At 32.9% G+C, this 20699-nt stretch overlaps 1 protein-coding gene across 1 annotated transcript; it reads right to left on the bottom strand.

Moving 5' to 3' along the window:
- Nucleotides 1-86: 86 nt before the first annotated feature.
- LOC7463384 (protein transport protein SEC23) lies at nt 87-13160 on the bottom strand. The gene is made up of 12 exons (XM_006375548.3): nt 12309-13160; nt 12032-12205; nt 11492-11653; nt 10363-10505; nt 6568-6643; nt 6308-6486; nt 6125-6206; nt 4347-4424; nt 2958-3119; nt 2587-2850; nt 1616-1720; nt 87-438 (listed from the first exon to the last, which is right to left on the bottom strand). The coding sequence occupies exons 1-12, from the start codon at nt 13038-13040 to the stop codon at nt 298-300; spliced, it is 2298 nt and encodes a 765-aa protein (XP_006375610.1). The 5' UTR covers nt 13041-13160; the 3' UTR covers nt 87-297.
- Between the last annotated feature and the right edge of the window lie 7539 nt (nt 13161-20699).

Below are 20699 nucleotides of genomic sequence, written 5' to 3'. Positions count from 1 at the left end.
TTTCTCAGGAAACCACTGATTCGGTGTGATGACCTCCTTTTACCTGATTGGGGAGAACGTAGATGAAGATACAAGTCTCTCTAGGCTTGAGAACGGAACTTTCACCTTCAACTAAATAAATTTATCATAATTTTGCATTGTCTATTCGTCAAACTGAACAGGAATTTGCTGTTTTAGCAAATCGAAGGTGTAGCAAGAATCTTGAATCAGAAATCGAGCGAGCCTATAATAAATTCTAAAATAACTGTACAGAACTCTCAGATGATAAATTTTACAAAATTGCTAGTAACGATGATCTCACTGAACTGCTAGTCTTTGAAGATGATCCAAGAAAACTTCAAAGCTCACATCATCTGTAAACAAGACATCTCCACCGGGAAGAAGAGAATCAGAGTTGTATGTAGCAGAAGGGTTCAATTTTGCCAGAAGAAAACGGGCCTGAAATGACATAATATGTTAGCAACACAGTACCAAATTAAACACATGTACCAGTTAATTTGATTACAACAGGCCAAATAACCATGCATCTAATACCAAGACACATGGCAATTGATGAAAATAGTTTCAATTTGGATGCATAGGTCCCCCTATAGTAAAGCATATGCAGCAAGCTTGTCTTTATTCGGTCAAGGATACAAGGCAAAAATTCTGTTCAAAACAGTTCAGAGAACTGGCAATAAACTGATGCGTTTGTTTTGGGGGGTTAGTTTTCAGATTCTACAAATTGTTGGCTACAAGCACAAGAAGCACATAGGAACTAAAAGCCCCTAGAGACTAGCCACGAGGTGCAAAACGCAAAAGCATGTATGTAGTTTTAATATGTAAAATGTGTAATAACACTATTTGCAAGACACGACAGAAGAAGGCCCTTTTAAAAAATGGGGGAAACAATCTTAACAATGACAATTTAATTAGCCTATTTAGCTCGAATGGTCAGTCAAATGTTGTTGATAAAGGTTTCCCCAGATGCTACAAGGGTTTGAAACCTCTGTTTACTAACAGGCAAAAAATCAAATTTATCAATAACATAAAACTACGTAGTATATGATAAGAAAATGTTTCAAGCAATGAATTTACCACCATCTATTCCATTCTTAGAAGGATAGAAACATTATCCTTGTAAAGCATAAGACTGGCAAACATTAAACTCTCTCTCAAACACACACAAAAAAAAAGTACGCCAAAGTCCCCCTACTTGTCAAATATTTCTCCCTTTTCAGCTTACTTCAGAAAACAGTTGTGGGCCTAACAAAACAACTACATCTGTATCTTTTATAAATAACAAGAATGAGACTGATGATAGTGATGATGGCATCTTCTTCCCCTAGACATTTTGTCTCTATTGACCAGGCGCTTGGTAAAGAGCCTTGGTAGCAGGTGAAGTGCCTTGCTAACTTAAAAGTGTTTAGCCACGAAGAAACCTTCTGCATGGTGCCTATAGTTCATGTTTAACAACAGTGGTTCTACAGAATGTACATTGTGGTGAAAACTTGAACTTTCAGTCACAAACTAGTAGTGGAACAAAGGATAAGAGCAAACCGATGTTGCTTATCAAAAAAAAGAAAATTCAAATTCATGTTATCCATAACGAAATGATCATTTACAAGTTGCTAACCTGTGAACCATGCTGATCACAAATGACTAAGCGAGGAACTGGAAACCTTTCCTTGATTATTTCATCTGCATCATCATGAGGAGCTTGCAGTAGCTGGGCAAATGCCTGCAAGGACAAAAATGAATTCACATAAAAAAAAAAAAAGGGGGGGGGGGGGGGGATAAAAAAGAGAGACCATGGCAGCATTAGGGTCACCACTGCCACAAGATTCCAGAACCATATATTCAGTTGTTAGGACAAAATGAACCAAGATTCCAGAACCATTAGGACAAAATTTTGCAATCGCAAACCGAAAACCAAACTCTGAAGATATTTTTCCAGGAGTACATATATTCAGTTGAAAAACTAATTTCATACACATACCCATGATGAATCATGAGACCATCTGCAGGTAATATCTGATGCACTTGTTTGAATGTATGGTAAGGTGGTTTGTCATCTAGGACAATTTTTATAGCTTAACGGTGCTTCTTTGCACCTCTAACATTAGAGCTAAGACTGACAAACTAAGCTTTATCCTATCAGTAGTTAAGAAAACAAAGCTGATTTTGATGAGCAACCATGAGGTAATTTAGTGGTTCTCAATTATTGCAAGAACAAAATGTGATATGAAGAGGTGGAACTGCAATTTTTTTAAAAAATAAAAATAAAATAAAAACCAGCATAGGAAATGGCTACTAAACATTTACATGTCACTTCATAAACTTTGAGAGACCAAAGCAAGTGTTTGCTAATCACAGTGATCTAGTCAAGAAAGTGATCATCATGCTGATGTCATGGGAGTAAAGTTCATTTTCTGAAGTTCACAAACATAGTTGATTATGTTAATTACATCAAGGATTTAGGTTCTCTCACTGTTAGGAATGACCTTGATTATATGTCAGTTTCAAGAAATTGGAGGGGGCTGACATTGGACTTCAACTAAAAGACATGTTTTTTCATTTGGTTTATATGTTATCTTAACAAAGTACCTGATGTTCAGGTTGATTATGATACCCAGCTTTCCGCCATTGAGCAATAGTTGCCCCATGAAAAATGACAACAGTGAAATAAGAGTCCAGAAGCAGAATTCTATCAGCTGCAATGGCAGCCACGTCAAGAAGTGCTGGTTCTGGTCCTGAATGAAACGAATAAGATATCAATGAAGGCTGTATCATCACAGCTGAATTGGCAACATTTTCACGATTCAATATCACTCTGAAGTATGCTGTCTCGTCTGGGCTGTTGTTGAAGACCTGTAGAATAATATTAACTGGAGCATATGAGGATTTCAATGGACCTAACTGGTGAATTTTTTTAAGGGTAAGTGCTTAGCAGATAAACCTTGAATTCATAATATTACCTGGACAAACTGAGAACGTCGTAGATGAAACATAAATTGAGGAAATATTGAAAGCCGAGAAGATAGGCTGAAAGAAGATGGACTATCCTTCTGATAGTCTCCAAATCGAGCACATATATGTATCAAAGCTTTGTCTAGCCATCTTATGGGATCAAACTCAGCCTGCTTGCCACGTATCATCAAATAATGCAATGGCAGAATGGTTAAAATTTCAAATACATATTACTCTTTTAATAAGGCAAGCCTATATAACAAATTGACCCTTTTTCCACCTGTCATAACTTAGGCATGTATCAGTATCTTCCAGTCAACTGTTTTGATCACCCCTTAAAATATGCTAGCAACAAAACAAAAGCTAAAACAATTTCATGAAAAAAGAAACCCTGACTTTCAAAGATGGAAGGTTCTTTCAAAACTGTGTTGACCCTCCACAACAAAATGGTGTGGTGGAGTGAAAGCATCTGACATGTTTTAAATGTTGCTCATGCCTTGAAGATTCCAAGCCAATTTACCTCTTCCTTTTGGGAGGGAGGGAGCGTGCAGTTACAGCAATTTATATTATTAATCGTGCACGCACCCTTATTATCTGGACATAGTCCATAAGAAGCTCGTTTTCATGCAAAACCTTCATATTCACACGAGTTTTTGGAATTCTCTTATATGTCAGCACTCTTGCATACAATCACTCAAAATTTGACCCCCGAGCATGAAAATGCTTTTTCCTATTTTATCCACATCCTCAGAAAAGATGGAAAAGTTTTTGATCTAGAAAATCAACATTTTTTTTTATCTTGAAAATCAAACATTATCTGTCTCTAGGGATGTAGTCTTCCATGAAAAAAAATTTCCCTTTGAAACTAATCAGCAAGAAAGTTCCACTCTATTATGCTAGCAACAGAAGGGAAGAAGCTAAAATAACTTCCTCATGAAAAAAAAAAAAACGGTTTGAAGGTTCCCTAAAACTGGGAAGTGGCATATTCTCAATTAACTCATTCTTATCTTCACAAACCATCAAATAAGTGGTACTTACAAAAACAAATAAAGAGTGGTTCTTATTCTAATATTTTAGTGTTTCATAAGCCACTCACTAGACTTGATCAATCACTGTTTCTTTCTAAATGTAGTCGTGCGCGTCTTTCTGCACAACAGAGAGCTTAAAATTTCTGATGCTAAGGGGATCCTAGAAGAAAAAACTATGAGAAATTCTCAGCATAAATCATTACACACTCCTTTAAAACTTGTAAAAGAAATCCTCAGTTACTAGAATGAGAGCAAATCCAATATATTCAGATACCAACATATATGGTAAAAAGAATGCTTGCACATGCTTTGGGTCTCACTATTTCATATCCAAAAATATTCAAAAGCCATCAAAGATTTTATAGTTACCTCATTTTCCATTTTGAAAGACACTAGGCGTGCCATAGCTACAGCAGCTGCTTCTTGGTCAAATCCAGCAATCAAATCCTAAAGCATATAAAAATAGATTGAGTTACAAATAAAAATTCACAATCACTTGGAAGAAAAGGGCGGGGAAAAAATGATCCATACCCTTCATTAGATGAAAGAATGAGCCCCTTAGCATTTCTATTCCATTAATTTGTGGAAAGAGCAAACAGTAAACCAAATATTGAATATGATTTAAAGCACCAATAGATATATTTGTGTGGTCAACACGCCCATTACCTGACCAAACTTTTAGTAACCTGAAATAACATGTGCACGGCCTTCTATCCTTAAGCATTTTCACACACAATATTAAAAAGCATAATTGAGAAGCCCATGTTGTTCTGGAAGATCACAGGAGATATTGTTAATAAAATATATATTTAGGGACAAGAGGTTGAGAAGCTTGACAGTATTTTATTCTGCATGACATACTGCCTGTCAACGCACTAATCTCCTATAATACCATGTGATCACCTTTCATCACTAGATCAAGTCAAGACGGCACTTTGTTGCTAATATATAAAGAGAGAGTATCACCACAATTCATTAAACATGTATGGGAATTTCGAGCTCCCGGTAACAAATATGAAAAGGAGAACTACTATATTCAGAGAAAAAGATTAGGAAAACCCATTTCCCCATGTCACCTGAATGCAGTTTTTTTTATTATTTTATTTTATTTTTTTGTGACAGAGAGACAGGTATGGTATGGTCAGAATAGCTCAGTAGGCCACAGTTTTATTAAGGCAATCTGTTTTCCTACTATTCATGGATTTGAGATATCACAGCTCATCACGCAAGAAGGCAGATAGGTTGAGAAGCTTGACAGTATTTTATTCTGCATGACATACTGCCTGTCAACACACTGATCTCCTATAATACCATGTGATAACCTTTCATTGCTAGATCAAGTCAAGATGGCACTTTGTTGCTAATATATAAAGAGAGAGTATCACCGCAATTCACTAAAAGCATATGGGAATTTCGAGCTCCCGGTAACAAATATGAAAAGGAGAACTACTATATTCAGAGAAAAAGAATAGGAAAACCCATTTCCCCATGTCACCTGAAAGCAGTTTTTTTTATTATTTTATTTTATTTTTGTGCGACAGAGGGACAGGTATGGTATGGTCAGAATAGCTCAGTAAGCCACAGTTTTGTTAAGGCAACCTGTTTTCCTACTATTCATGGATTTGAGATATAACAGCTCATCACGCAAGAAGGCAGATAGGTGTGGCACATAAAATAAGTTCATAACATAATTTCTTCACTTCTATTCTTCTCCCACATATATCCCAGTTCTATAGGAACGGCTGGCAGGAAAACAATACATAGGAGAAGTATAAGATCAGAAATACTTTTTGGACTCAGATTTTTCATAAATACAATTAATATTCTCTTTAATAAAGCAACATGTACACAAATGAAAAAATTACAAATTTAGTAATAATGGCATGGTAAGAATATTAAGTATATTATGTCTCTTAGATTGATGTCTAAAATTCTTGGCCACCCAGGACTTTCCTCTTTCTAGTCAAACACCCAGAAATATACTAGTTACTTTTTTATTTCATAAATGAGCCCTGATTATTAATGAGATTGTCTTTTATTATATTAAAGAGCATCCCTGCTTGTTTTAAGCTCTAATAGGATTAACTAGTCCAAGAAAAACAGATGGAACAACAATGCTTCACATATAAGAGGGCAGCAGAGCTTGCCTGAGCACTTCCAGGTCCAGCAACCCATCTTCTTGAGAGGGTTGTTACACGAAGTCTCATTTGACCACTACTGTGCTGATAGCTGTAGCAAATTACCATTAATAAGTCAGAGGTCCATCCATCTTTTCCAAGAAAAAAAATATCAGGTAACTGACCACTCAAAAAATCATAAGCTTGGCATACTAAGTCAAAAATTGGAAGTAGAATTGATAGCTTGAGGGTTGTTGAGCAGTAGCATCTGGGCTGTCCTTCTTTGCAATTTCAAATATTAGACATAAAGTTGTAGCTTTGTCCAGGCCACACATCTTCCATGCACTTGTATTTCCCTGCCCTACAACTGTGTCTGAGCACAAAGGACCTTTCTGCACAAATTCACGGACAAGTAAACATTGAAAAAAACCAGGAAGAAAAGGAAAACCACTCAAAGATCCATTGGATTATACCTTTTCAAGTGATGCACAAGGACCAATAATGCCTTGAACTTTGATATCCTTTGAGCAGTTTACCTCAAATATACCACTACATTGCATGTGAGAAAAATAATTTCTTAATATAGTTTTGCAGTCCAAGTAATCAAAAATATACCATAACAGAACAACCTAGTAAATATCTATTGTTTGGTTAGATACAGTATACACTTAAAAACACTTATGATTAGAGTTCGACATGCAGATCATACAGCTAAGAAAACAATTTGGTCTGAGGGACATTGTCTTCAATTTATGCTTCACTAGATTTAGCATTTGGTAAATTTTTATTTTGTAGGGATGGGCCTCAGTTATATTACAATGGACCTTATGTCAGGTTTCCTTATTTACGATCATAATAAGTAAGTGAAGCAGCCAAAGACATAGAAGTTAATGAATTACATCATTTTCATTTTTAATTCTTCTACAATTTGTAAGACTAGACTGTTGAGAAATTTCTGTTGCATGCGAATATTATTTAGGAAACTTGGTTTATTTAGGAACTAGAATATTAATTGGGAGCTCTTAGTTTTCCTACTTGGACTTCTATTTCCTATTTAAATTAAGGCTACTACATTTTTGGTACACATAGAAAAGGAGCATATTCTATGCAATCCCGGACTTTGAATAAAGGAATTATGAGTAGTTGATTTAGTTTAAGGGCTAAAACATCTTGCTTTGTTTCTTCCTCTTCTCTTTTCTCTTAAGCAGTGTTTTCTCCTTAATCCTCTCATATTTCTTCTTGATACGGATTCTTATTCTCAGAAATTGTAAAAATCCGAAATCACTCTAAAACACATCCTTAATCAATCCCAATTCCACATACATCAAACCCTAACCCTAATTTGTTTGTGAAATCCATAATTCTCCAATCCTACCTAACCATGTGATGCGGACAACAAAGGAAGCAGAACTAGTGGATTTTTTTGACAAGGGTATTTTTTGAAATTTCTAGAAAATTTGGAAATTTGTCTAAGTCTAGGTTTTATTTTCTATTTAGTATTTTATTAGGAGACATTTTATGGTACTCAAGTTGCAGCCAGTCAAATCCTAAAAGTTATAGCTTGGTCCATATAACAAATGCCACATCATTAAATAATTGAAAATAATGTCACTTCATAAAAAAAAGAATTTTTAAAAAAAAAAACACACTCTCTCTCAGCATACTCTTTCTATCCCTCTTTCCGCAGACTCTTTCTCTCCATCTCTTTCAAAAAAGACAGAAAAAAGAGAGAAAGGGAAGAAAAAAAACAATACAAACTTCCTTTATGCCCATTAGAATCTGAATTTTACTTCACTAAAACAAATTATCAAGTTATTTAATTATGCTTGATTAAGAGATTAAAAAAACTAACAAAAAAATCAGAAAAGATAAAAAGTTTTGATTGTAACTCTCCCTTTACCTTTGCAAATCCAACTCCTAATTCACTCCTTTTATTAATCAACAAGAAAACCCTAAAAAGTTTATAGCTTTGATTTCAATTCTTGGTTTTTCATACTTTATACCAAACAAAATGCTAAACTAAACAAAACTCGTTTTTCTTCGTCAAAGTTTTGTACTTTATACTAATTTATTGATTGATATTCCTTCTTTCTACTATTTGTGCATCAAATCAAAACACGCGTACCACTTTTAAATCAACAGAAAGGGTTTGTTGAAACAGAGAAGGGTGGAAAGGAAGGGACCAAGCTAGAGATGGAGAGAAAGAGTCTGTTGAAGGGCAAGAGAGAGAGAGTGTTTTTTTAATGATGTGGCTTGATTATTTAATGACATGGCATCTGTTTTAGTGGGACCAAGCTGTAACTTATAGTAGTTACAACTTGATAAGTCCTAGGAGGAATTAGCTTTATTAGGTTTTTCCCGTTCTACATAGACCTAGTATTTTCTTATTTAGGAATCTAAATCCTTTAGGGATTTGGACTACTAAAACTCTATAAATAAGCATGTAGTCTTTCAATATTATTAATTGAAGTTTCTGAATAAAATTTCAGCAATTTTCTTTTGATTAAGTGACTCAATCTGCCTTCGGTGTTACTCATAAGAGCCCTAGGTGTGAATCTTAGGTTTTGCTATCCTCTAGGTGTGACTCCTAGAAATCCATCCACATGCTTCCTCATAATCCACAAGAAATCTACATCAACACAGCCTAAACAGCCTCTGAAACTTAGATTCAGAACAGCCCCTAATCTGTACCGCATCACCACAAACCCTAGGTATGTCACTAAACCAATTTTTTCCTACATTAGTTAGTTTCTAATCCTTATGGATTAGATTCACAAATTATTAGAAGATTGACAAATGAGTTTTCAGTTACAAGTTGATTTATTTCATCCAAAACTGAACATATATCCTTGGGCTTAGACTAAACCCCACACATATTTCCCTAGTTGTTCACTACTTCAATCATCGAATCAACACTAACAAAATGCATGTCGCCACTGCAGAATTTCCTCCAAGCTGAAAATTCAGTCACCCCAATAAAGTCATGAACACTCTTGTTCCTCCTTAAATTCAAACCTAGGTTGTTTGATGGAGTGATGCATAGTCAGTTGGCCACTCATGCCCAAGAAAACTATGGTTTTATTACCTTTTGGTTTTATTTGCATAAAGGAATACTAAAACTAAAGTTATTTCCTATTTTGTTCAGAATATAAGGGGGAGTTTCAGCAGTTTATTAATGTCCATGCTACTGTTACTGCTACAAATCACGACACTACAGTATGCTATATTCATAGCTAACTCAAATTTTCATGTATAATTGCATTGTAGGTTCAGTGTTATGATGTAGGACAACTTTGGATTACCATCCCACAAAGGAGTCATGGTGACCTAGGTTCTGAGAATTGAGAATTAGGAATTCTAGGAAGAAATTAGGGGTTTTATTGCAGTTAGGAATAGTAACCAATTACTGAAACAAGAAAAAAAGGAAGAAAAGGAAGACAAAGAAGAAAAATAGTGCTTAGAGAAAAAAGAAGAGGATAAGCAAGGCCAAAACTGTTAAATCAAACCAAAATACTTATAATCTATTCAGAATCCTTACAATTACATAGAATAATTCTACATTTTAAGGCAAAATAAGCCCTTGTTGACTTAAACTAAGAAGCAAATCAAAAACTGAATACGAAAAGGAAACTACAACTAATAGAAAACTCATAATTAAGGAGTACTGTAGTTTCCTAAATTGTAAAAAGATTCCCAAGTAAGGTATGTTACCAAACAATGAAAGAACAAAAGAAAAGAAAAAAAGAAAATACAGAATTAAATATCAAAACAAGGAATTAAGGAACATCCTTGGCTTTGGCTGCATCATAGTAATATTTTGTCGTTTAATTTGTGTTTTTGAGCTCGTTGGCCATGGTGGATAAGATTGATTGCTATCAAGGTTATGGCAATGAAAACTCAGAAACTTAAACAAGCTTAGAAATGTATTATCCAGTTAAGAACTTGTGAACATGTAGGAGTTCATTTTTCTTCGAAATCCAGTGCTTATGCTTTGTCAAAAGGTTCGATTACTTGCACCAGCTAATGTGAATCTAATTGCTTGATCTCCATAAAATTAAGTCAGACTAAAAAACAAAAATCACATACAGCAACAATAACACATCAAGCACATGCACGAGGCCATACTCACAATGACCAGATTTATAGTTGCTTTAAAGTAAAGCCAAAAGTTTGGCAAGTGACAGGAGAATTGCAGAGTTTAAGAAATCTCAAAAATGATAATGTGAAACTCCATAGATAAACATAAAAGGAGATTGAAGAAATCTCACTTTGATGATAGTCCAAGATCATGGTCACCCGACTGGAAAATACGTCTAAGAGAATCCTTAAAGACTGAATGGCCAAAGCTTTCTGCAAGCACAACAAGCCCACCAGTTTTTTCAACGGCAACTTTAAGCTCAGCAACTCCCACCTAGGAAGACAGACAAGCAAAAGAAGCGCATCATGATTTTCAATCCATATAGCATTCAAGAAAGTTGCAACTATAACAATGATTATGATGAGAATAAATATTTAAAAATCACAAGGCAGCATATCAAATGCGTGTAGGGACCAAAAACATCGCAACATCATACTGACTCTGTTCCCCAAATGGCTAAGAACAAAAATAATTAGAGAGCCCAAAGGAAGAGTGACAAAGAAAGCATTATGACTGCCACGCTATCCAGAAAAGTTAGACCAAAAAAGATGGATAGCAAAGAGCTCAATGAATAGATGTCTAGTGAATAAGTACTCAACCATGGAGCAACTGTAGTATACAAAGTTATTTATGTATTTGACACAAAAAAGCTTATGGCCCAGTTGTTGACATTAAGTTTTTTGACATGCAATATAGCTCTACAGCACCATGTTATAAGACTCGACTCAGCCTAGCAGGTCAACCTAGTGACCCGCCGACCTAGGGCTTGGCCTGGGCCAAGTTAGTGGAAAAACCTGGATTTTTTACCAACACAAAGTCATTTTGGGTTTTTACCAAAAAACCATTAAAAAAAAATGAAATGATGTTGTTTCACGGTTTTTAAAAAAATTTAAAGCTCGAGTTGAGCCGTGGTCAACCCACCCAACCTGAGACACGAGCCTTGGACCGGGTTGACCCCCGGGTCGAGTCTTATAACCATGTTGCCGCATCTTGTTCCAACAACAAAAAATATTTCTAAAACTACAAAATCCATTCAAACAGTTTCAGTAAAAAGGTAAACTAGAAAGTTGTGCTTTACTTTGTGAGTGCCCTTTCGTCAAGATATTTGCAAAAGGAATACAAAAAAGGATACATGTATAGCATCATATGGATTGTAAAATTCCCCTTCTTTCTTCCATCCATACATATAGATACAATGTACTCATAAAGTTACACACACACTAGACCAGTAAGTGCTTCATGTAAGAGTTGAATATTACCTGGTCAAGTGCACAAGCAAAAAGATCGAGCACATGGCCTTGATGTACAAGCTGCTTAGCAAGTCCCTCATAGAACTTGACAGCTTTATGATGATAAGGAGCAGAGTCCTTATCGAGGTCCTTGTGAGAACGAATTGGTTCAGAGAGATTCTTTGACACAATCTAGAAGAAATTCATGAGCAATAAATAAAAAAATAAATGCCGGTAAAAAAGACATAAAAAGAACAGAAAAATTGAGGATGCAATATAAGAAAAGGTAATGCATGAATATACTCATAAAAGTTACAAGAGATGAAGTAGAAACATTACAATGGAAAATGGGATAACTAACTACGAGCAAACATGGAAGCAGTATCTGGGTAATTGACTATACTGTAATGTACGAGTTAGAACTGAGAAACACAAGTTTAGACGCAGCGAAATCATGTAAGATCCATGTAAGCAAGCAGAAGTCCAGTTTAGAATTAGAATTTTGAACCAACAAACATGGTGAGGTATTAGATAAATAAAACAGTAAATCAAAGGAAACAAAGTCCTTACAGCACCAAGTCCTTCAGTGGATGGACCACCAATGAAAGCCAAGATTCTAGCACCGGAACCAGGAACACAAGCTCCTAACAAACAAGCAGCAACACTGAGTGCAGTGCTGGTGCACCTGCTAGCCCGCTGATCGGGAGGAACAGGCCAAGGATCTTTCTGCAGTTCCTCCAGCACCTTTTTTCAATTTAATAAATTTATCAAATTAATTAAACAACTCCATAAGAAGATTATACTGTAATTATCACAAAATGCAGTGTAAATAGGAATTGAAAAGTACGGAATTGAGCGTAAATTCGCATTGGGAGGCAGGCAAGAGGAAGCGGGAAATGCTATCGGCAGAGAGACCATCCTTAGCGCCGGCAATGACACCAGTAGGGGGCTTGGGTTTCTTAAGAAAGAATCCCATCTGCTCGAGAAGCTGCTCCTTGGAGACATCCTTGGAGCCCTTAAAAACGTAGGTCTTGGTGATTTCACCAAAGCCAAGCTCGTGAACGTGGACCAGAGTACCAAATGTGATCAGACCCACCAGGGAGTTCTCATGGAGGAGTTCGATGGCCTGAGACAGGGCCGACTTGAGGAAAGCCATCTCCTCCTCGATCATACACGTGTCCACCACGAACATGAATATCATCGGTGACGGAGCGGAGGAAGAGATCGTCTGAGGGTCCTCGAACTCGATAGTAGTGTACTGAGAGAAGAGCTCGGCGGGGAGGTTATCGTCGGAGATGGAGGCATAGTGAGGAGGGAACTGGTTACGTTGAAAACAGAAGGGGCAGATCCAGATCTTGGCAGAGAAATCAACGGTGCAGAATGGATTGAGGATGGAGCGGCAGGCGCGGCAGCGTAGGGGAGAGTAGGGGAGAACGGGCATGTTAGGGAAGGGCTTGATCGGAGTGTAAATGGCGGAGACAGGGACCACACAGTTGCTCGATTCTTGCTTGGTGCCCGGCAGTACGTTCCACGGCATTCTCACGCCGTCCTGAGCTTCAAGCTCGACGAACTCCCCCATCGCCCAATATTTTTCCGATTCGATTCGCAGGTTCCAACGGATCACTCCTCGCCTCCTCCTCTCTGCGTTCCTATTCTTTCCTTTTCCTTCTTTCTTTCTTTCGCAGTAGTTTTCACTTCTTGTACGGGTTTTTTTTCTTCCTTAAAACCAAAATAAAAATATAAGTTTGTTTTAGCCACTCATGTTCTAAGAAATTCTTAATCTTGTCCAAGAGAAATTAGAGATTTCAATTTCATCCCGAAGACACTGCTGACCGTCCTCGGCCGAAATGAATCATCCAACCAAATGGTGAGATTAACCAATTTACTATAAGATTTGGGTATTTTCTCAGCTGTTTCTTTTTTTTATTTTATTTTTAAAAATTTCATCATCCAAGTTTTTTTTATTCAACCTAATTTAATAAGATAAAGTTTCAAATTATAATAAAAAAATAAAATTATAAGATAAAAAATCACAACATAAAATACAAAAAATATATATATAACCAATCTTAAAGTTTTTAGAATTTTTCTTTTGATACATAATTTGATGGTTCTTAGATTTAAGAGAAAGAAAAAATCATATTTTAACAAAAAAAATATTAATATTAGTGTCTTTTATTTAATAAAAAAAGTTCAATAATACTAATTTTTTCTATAAACATTTCTAAAACTTAAATCGGAACTCAAAATAAACTTTACAAGCTCGCAACAAAATAATTTTGATAGTCTATTTAAATTCTTTTGATTCATTAGATTTTTGTTTTTTTTATTAATTTTAGAGTGTTTTGGAATTGATAAATGGTTTGTAAAGGATTTTATGGCATTTTTTAGTATTTTTCATGTATAAACAACTTGTAAAATTAAGTATTTAGAGTCTAAACCCTGATTTTTTTTATAATAAAAAATAACCAGAAAACGTTAAACTGTGCAACATATAGTCTAGTTCAACAAAATAAAAGAGATGACAGGCTCTTGAGAATAAGAAAACTAGGTGTTGGCCTGGGCTTTGAAGGCCTAGCCAATAGCATCTAATTTATTTATTTATTTATTTTTGTTAGTTTTTCAACAACAAAAAAATAATTAATATCCTCTATACTTTAGTGTGTTTTTTTATTAATTTTTTATTTAAATTTCAATTAATATCATTTTTCTCTTTAATCTTTTAAATTTTATTGTTCATTTTTTTTAAATAGTAGTAATTTTTTTAATTATTTTGTATTTTTATAATATTTCAAAAATATTGATCTAATTTATATTTTAAATTGTTTTCTTTTATATTTGATATAAATAGAATTATATTTGCATAATGTATTTATAAAAATAAAAATCTATCATCTAAGATAAAAACAAAAATGCATAAATTAAAAGAAAACGTTATGGTTAAATGTTTGCATACTCTCGTGTATATTTGTCTTTTAAAAGAAAGATTAATTTTCTATATAGCTTTTAAATAATATTAATAACTATTTCTCAATTTATTGGATCATGAATTTTTTTTATTTGAATTTAAATCAATACCTTCTCTCTCTAATCTTTGAAGTTTTTAGTTTATATTTTTTAAATAGTAGTTATTTTATAAATTATCTTATATTTTTATAATGTTTTCAAATATATTATTTTTTCTTTTATATTTGATATAAATAGAATTTATTTTCATGATGTATTTATAAAAAATAAAATTCATGTGTTCAGGGTTAAAAAAAAACAACTTCTAAGATTAAAAATATATATATATAAATTAAAGAGAATTTCCAGGGTTAAATATTTGCGTATCAAGTTGTCTTTTGCTTTTAGGAGAAAGATTAGCTTTTTATTTAAGTATTCAATTAATATTAACAACTCTTTCATAGTTTATAGATACATATATTTTTATAATTTATTTTTAAAGCACAAATAAGATCTTTGTTTTCTCAATTAAAAAAAATGATACAATAAAACATATTTGTAACATTAACATTCTACTGCATTAAAATTTGACTTGAAATCTTACTTGCAATGTAAATAACATGTGTTTCTTTTCTAAATTTAAAAAACAAATCATGATATTTTAAAACACTTCTAAGTACGAGATAAAACTAGTAAATTATAAATTAGTTGTTCTTGTCTTGTTAAATGAATTAAATGAAAATATAACTATAACCTATAAGAACTAAAAAATAATATCCATAAAGCTCACAAATAGAAATATTGATAACAAAAACTCTAAAACAGTTGGGAAATTTACTAGTTATGTTTGACATTGTGATAGCTTTTGTGGTTGTGGTTTGAAAAAATCAGTTTTATAAAAATCATTTTTAGTTGAGGATTGTTTTATAAATTTAAGTGTTTAGTTAAAACTGTAATTGAGATTGATTTTGAACAAAAAACAATTTAATGTGTTTGGTTAATATGCTTCTCGTATTGAGATTTGGAAATGAAATTACTTAAAATGACATATAATAATATTGGACATTTTCAATTTAAATATTGTAGATTTAATTATTATTACATAATTAAATTAATAATCCATTTAGAAGGTTCTCTTTTTATTGACCCATCAAACTATTTGTAATTTCATTGCGTATAAAATCCATACGTGAAGGCCTCTACAATCCTTGGCTATTTGAGCGAGTAACAACATCTGGTAAAAAATCATCAAGGACAAAATTGGGACTGCGATCATATTCTGCAAGAGTCACATCATCTTGTGATCTCCTTCTAATATAGTTATGTAGCGCCATTGATGCAGCTATAATCTGAACTTGTGTTTTGTATGGATAAGCAGACATGTTTTGTAAAATTCTCCACCTCTGTTTCCATACTCTAAAAAAACATTCTATTACATTACGTAGTTATGAGAGTGCACGATTAAACACTTTTTCCTTGCCTCCTGGTTGTCCACGATACCTAAAATCCTGTAAGTGATACTTCTCACATTTATATGGATCTAAATACCCATACTCGTTGGGATATCCAGCATCAATTAAATAGTATTTACCTACAATTGAGAACAACATGATAAGTTTTTCATTAAAAAATCAATAACTAAAAAAGCATTTTATTAAACTTACAGTAGTTGTTCTTCAATTTATATCATATCAATACCTTTCGGTGGTTTAGAAAATTTTATACTGCTATTGTAAATAACCTCAAGAAAAATACATGTATTGTGTGCGATGCTTTCTCATCCTGCCCACACAAACTTGAACGGCATGTCACAAGCAGCCATAATGTTTTGTGTTGGTACATCTTTTCTTTCAATAAATGGAATTTGATTTTTAAATGATATGCAGGCACGAACATGTGTGCCATCAATTGCACCGACACAATTCTGCATGTAAAAAAACACATTTAGATTGTAAATAATTACAAACATTCATTAAAACAATTAAGATTGATTGTACCAACAATAAATAAAATATATCTTACCTTGAAATGTGGCATAAATCTTGGATTCATTGCAATTTCTCTTAAGGTGTTTGTAAATTCAGAATCTACTAATTTTATGACATATATAACAAACAAACAGACTACTATAAGGACTTCCTTTATGTATCTACTAACAGTTTTACTTGAATATTGAAATTTCTTCTGCACTTCCCTATTCAAAGCCCCTAATGCTATTATATATAAAAACATTGTCACATTTTCACTAACGCTCATCCTTTTTAAAGGTTTTAACCCATATTGTGTTTCTAAATCATTACACAGGCTCAATAAAGTCATTGTGTTCATCCTGAACATGTTAACACATCATTTCCAATGACCTCTAAAAACTTCGTTCAACCAACGCATGTCTGTGTTGTATGAAACCATACAAGGTTCTTTATGCATATAATTAATATAATACATGTTTATAACTCCAGCTATGCATAAAATTAATTTATGTATATCAAATTGTCTCCTTATAAAAGATTAATCATCCTCATCACTGTCATTGTCGTCGTCGTCATTGTTGTCGTCATCATTGTCGTTGTCGTTGTTGTTGCTGTCGTTTTCATCATCGCCAACTCTAGAATCACCATCCCTTACCAAGGCATCATTTCCTTCACAACCACGATAATTAATGTGGTCTACAATGCCTTTCATTATATTTTTATAATAGTCATCAAAATCTTCATTAAACATAGCATTAAACCATGTATTTTCATATCTTCAATGACATGTAAATAGAAACATTAATAGTTTTTTAATAGAATAGCATAATTAAAAAAAATATGCATCCTTGAAAAAATTAATTAAAGACTTGGAACGAATGACTTTATGACTAACCTAGCAAAACCAAAAAAGTTGATTTACTTGCTGATAACTATTTTAATTGAGATGTTCATTGTGAAGATAGATTTTTTTATCACAATACATAATAGAAGCCTTCCCCTTATATATATAAAAAAGGAAATGTAACATAGCATGAAACATTTGAAATTATTTGCCGACATTGATGAATTATTATTTATGTATCTTCTGTATATATTTTTCATTGCAAATAATTGTCTGCACAACTTATGTTTATGAGTTGGAAAAATTATATTTCAGTGTCCTATCATATAAAACTTCTCTTCTTTTTTTTTTTCATGTGATTTCTGCCAAGTTATTATTCATTCTTTATTTTTCATGAGACCAAACCTTTACAATTTTGGACTATTTATGCATGCATTGTCAGGTACATCTATATATATATAAAAAAAATATAACATTATCATATGCTTTATATTCACATGTAAGTCCCCAAAGAATGTAGCTCCTCAACTTTTTTATTTTCTTTTGTTAAAGATGCATTCATTGCAGGTTGTGTCATCCTCTTTTGTATATTTCTGTATTTTGTTTTTCTTCTTCTTTGTCTAATTTTGTAGTTTGACAGATTGTGTCATAAAGTTTTGCTTCTTTCTTTATTTCATTTTTTTAGCATCATTTTTCTTGTTATGCTAGATTGTGTGATCAACAATTGCTTCTTTCTCTATTTTCTTTTTTTGTTTTCTTTTTCTTTTTATGGTATTTGATAATATAAAATGTTCTAATTTATCATATTATTTTCACCAAATTTCACAATAGAAATACAAATTGAGTTATTGAAACCAATATACATAAAAATGAAAATTTAGGTTGAATTAAAATTTAATCCTCAAACTAATCGATGCTCTATTTTATTTCAAGTTTATTTTGAAATAGTTATACTCACTAATATATTACATGTCTAAGGTTAATTAAACAAAGTTCACCTAACAATACATTAATACAACATCAATAAAAGATGAATTTGTCTAAAACTAATAGCTATTCTCTTAAATTACAATTCGAATACAAACAAACACATGCAACCCTGCAATAAAATAACTCATGTAACAAGCTCATAACTTCAATAACATTTCAATAAAGAAATAATGCAATGATAACCAACTGAAATGGAAATGTCCATAACTCACAAGTTGAGATGTTGAAAAATAATACAGACCAACTTTAAGGATTCATTAAATGGCAATTAATCTTCTCAAAATTGCTAGCTCAATATTCTACAAGTGTAAACATGTGTAAACAACATAACATAATGAATTTAGCTAACATTTCAAAAGAATAAATAAATTGATGCATCAAGAAAAAAAAAGAGCATATCATGTTAGCTAAGCCCATTGACTCCATCTGTGTATACATTCTTTGCAGCCATTTGAACTTGTTTTCAAGATTTTTCATACTTTACCGCATTTCTCTCTTCCTTTTTAAACTCAGATACTCAGTAACGAAGTCATGAAAATCATCTTCAATTGTGACTCTTGGAATTGAGTGTAACTCAGCCATAACCTTTAAGATACTACATCCTTTTCGATCCATATACAAAGATGTGGAATCACTTCTGGTTGACATGCTCTCAACAAGCTGATCCCACCTCGATAATAGTTGTAAACCAATTTTAGAAGTCTTCTTCATTCCAGCTCGAATCTCTGAATGATCTTTTTCTTTTTTCTTGTCACTATTCCTTGTGTTGTTGTTGTTCAACATATTAACTCCACTAACTATTCGAGAAATGTCATTCTTGAAATTTGGAATCATATCTCATCTGAATCACCGTTTTCTTCTTTCAAATCATCCTTATCAATGTTGGCATTGCTAATGCTAGCATCAACACCATCATGGCCACCAAAAACTCCTAACGATGGTGCCCACGCATACTCTCAAGTAGTAACAATGTTGAAGTATATTCGGTCAAATTTGAATTTCAAAGACGACTCAATACCAACATTTTTGAATTTTTTTGCTCATCTTATTTCTTACATAAAAGAATTACACGTAATTAATGCAATATTAAATAGTATAGAAATTTAAAAAACATGACAACAACAAATGAAATAGTTAAGATCATGAAAAATAACCTGAATTTTCATTTCCCACCACTCATCACTAGCCCATATTGTTTCTAATTCACTACTCCAGCTTACACCAGTTTTAGAAATAAATTTTGTTCATATCCTCCAATCCTTTTTGCATCAATCCCATTTGTTTTTCAATTGTGTTTTGGTGAATGCATGACCGGTTTGTTCTTTGAATGATGTTATAAGAAATTTCCAACCAGTTTTATTGAAATGAGTATTAGGTCTCATTCTCATGTCAATTGCCTTAATGCATAACATTTATGCAACATTTTCTTTGTCCAAGTAACCTTATCCATAGATTCAAGACCTTCCATTGTATCTTTTAAAACATTTAACAAAGGAAACAACCAACGATATCATGCTTATATGCAAAATTCAACATTATCACAAACATTGAATACTTATTATAAATAATAAGACAAATTGAATAACATAAAATGCATGTTATGGAATACTTTAGTTATTAAATAATTGACAAGGCAACATCAATTTCAAGACCATGATTAAAATTGTTATTGTTATCATAATTTTCCAATCTTAACTAGTGCCAGCTTTGAAAGTCTTTGCACGAATTAATAACCAAATTTAACATGCATAATTTTAGTAAGCAACTTCAAAACCTATATCAACATAACATATGATGAATATAAGCATGTATATTGCTCATCTCCAGTTATAGTTAGCTGAAATGGATACTGGAAAGTAATTGAAAGTAACATTGACATACATAATTTAGATACCTTAAAAACCCCTAATAATTTAAATAATTGCTGAAATATAATGTTTCAAATTATTCAACAAAATCCAGTCATTAAAAAGTGTTAAACTAGGCTGTAGAATAAACAAATTCAAAGGGAAGAGATTAATAAGAATGGAAAGAAAATGAGGAAAACTAAGAGACCTAAAACAACAATAAAGACTAAACTAAATGTTATTTAGTATAACAATTAAAGAGTCAAGAAAGAGCACTCACTGTCTAAAACAACTTTATCAATTCAGAAGATGAGAGAGTAACAAGTTATTGAGAAAGGTGTTGAGTAATAAAACCCTTATAGTTCATCAAAAATCATTAGTAAAAGTGAGAACAAAATGGTATTCTCTATTATTAAAACGAAAAGAAAAAAAACCCTTCAAAATCAATATTATGAAAAAACATTGGACTGCGTTAAGAACCCTTTTTTAAGGAAAACTAAAAGTATGAGGTGTTAATGCAATGTAGTTTTAATAATTTGTATGAAAAAACAAAACAAAAACATCAAACTGTGGGGGACAAGTATAAAGATGAATAAAAGCACGTCACATGCTTGCTTTTACCATCGAATGCCTTTTACAGT

Source organism: Populus trichocarpa, chromosome 14 (assembly GCF_000002775.5).
Source record: "Populus trichocarpa isolate Nisqually-1 chromosome 14, P.trichocarpa_v4.1, whole genome shotgun sequence".
In the NCBI taxonomy this organism is placed as follows: Eukaryota; Viridiplantae; Streptophyta; class Magnoliopsida; order Malpighiales; family Salicaceae; genus Populus; species Populus trichocarpa.
The sequence above is the reverse complement of the archived record's forward strand: the minus strand, read 5'-3'. Positions and strand labels throughout refer to the sequence as shown.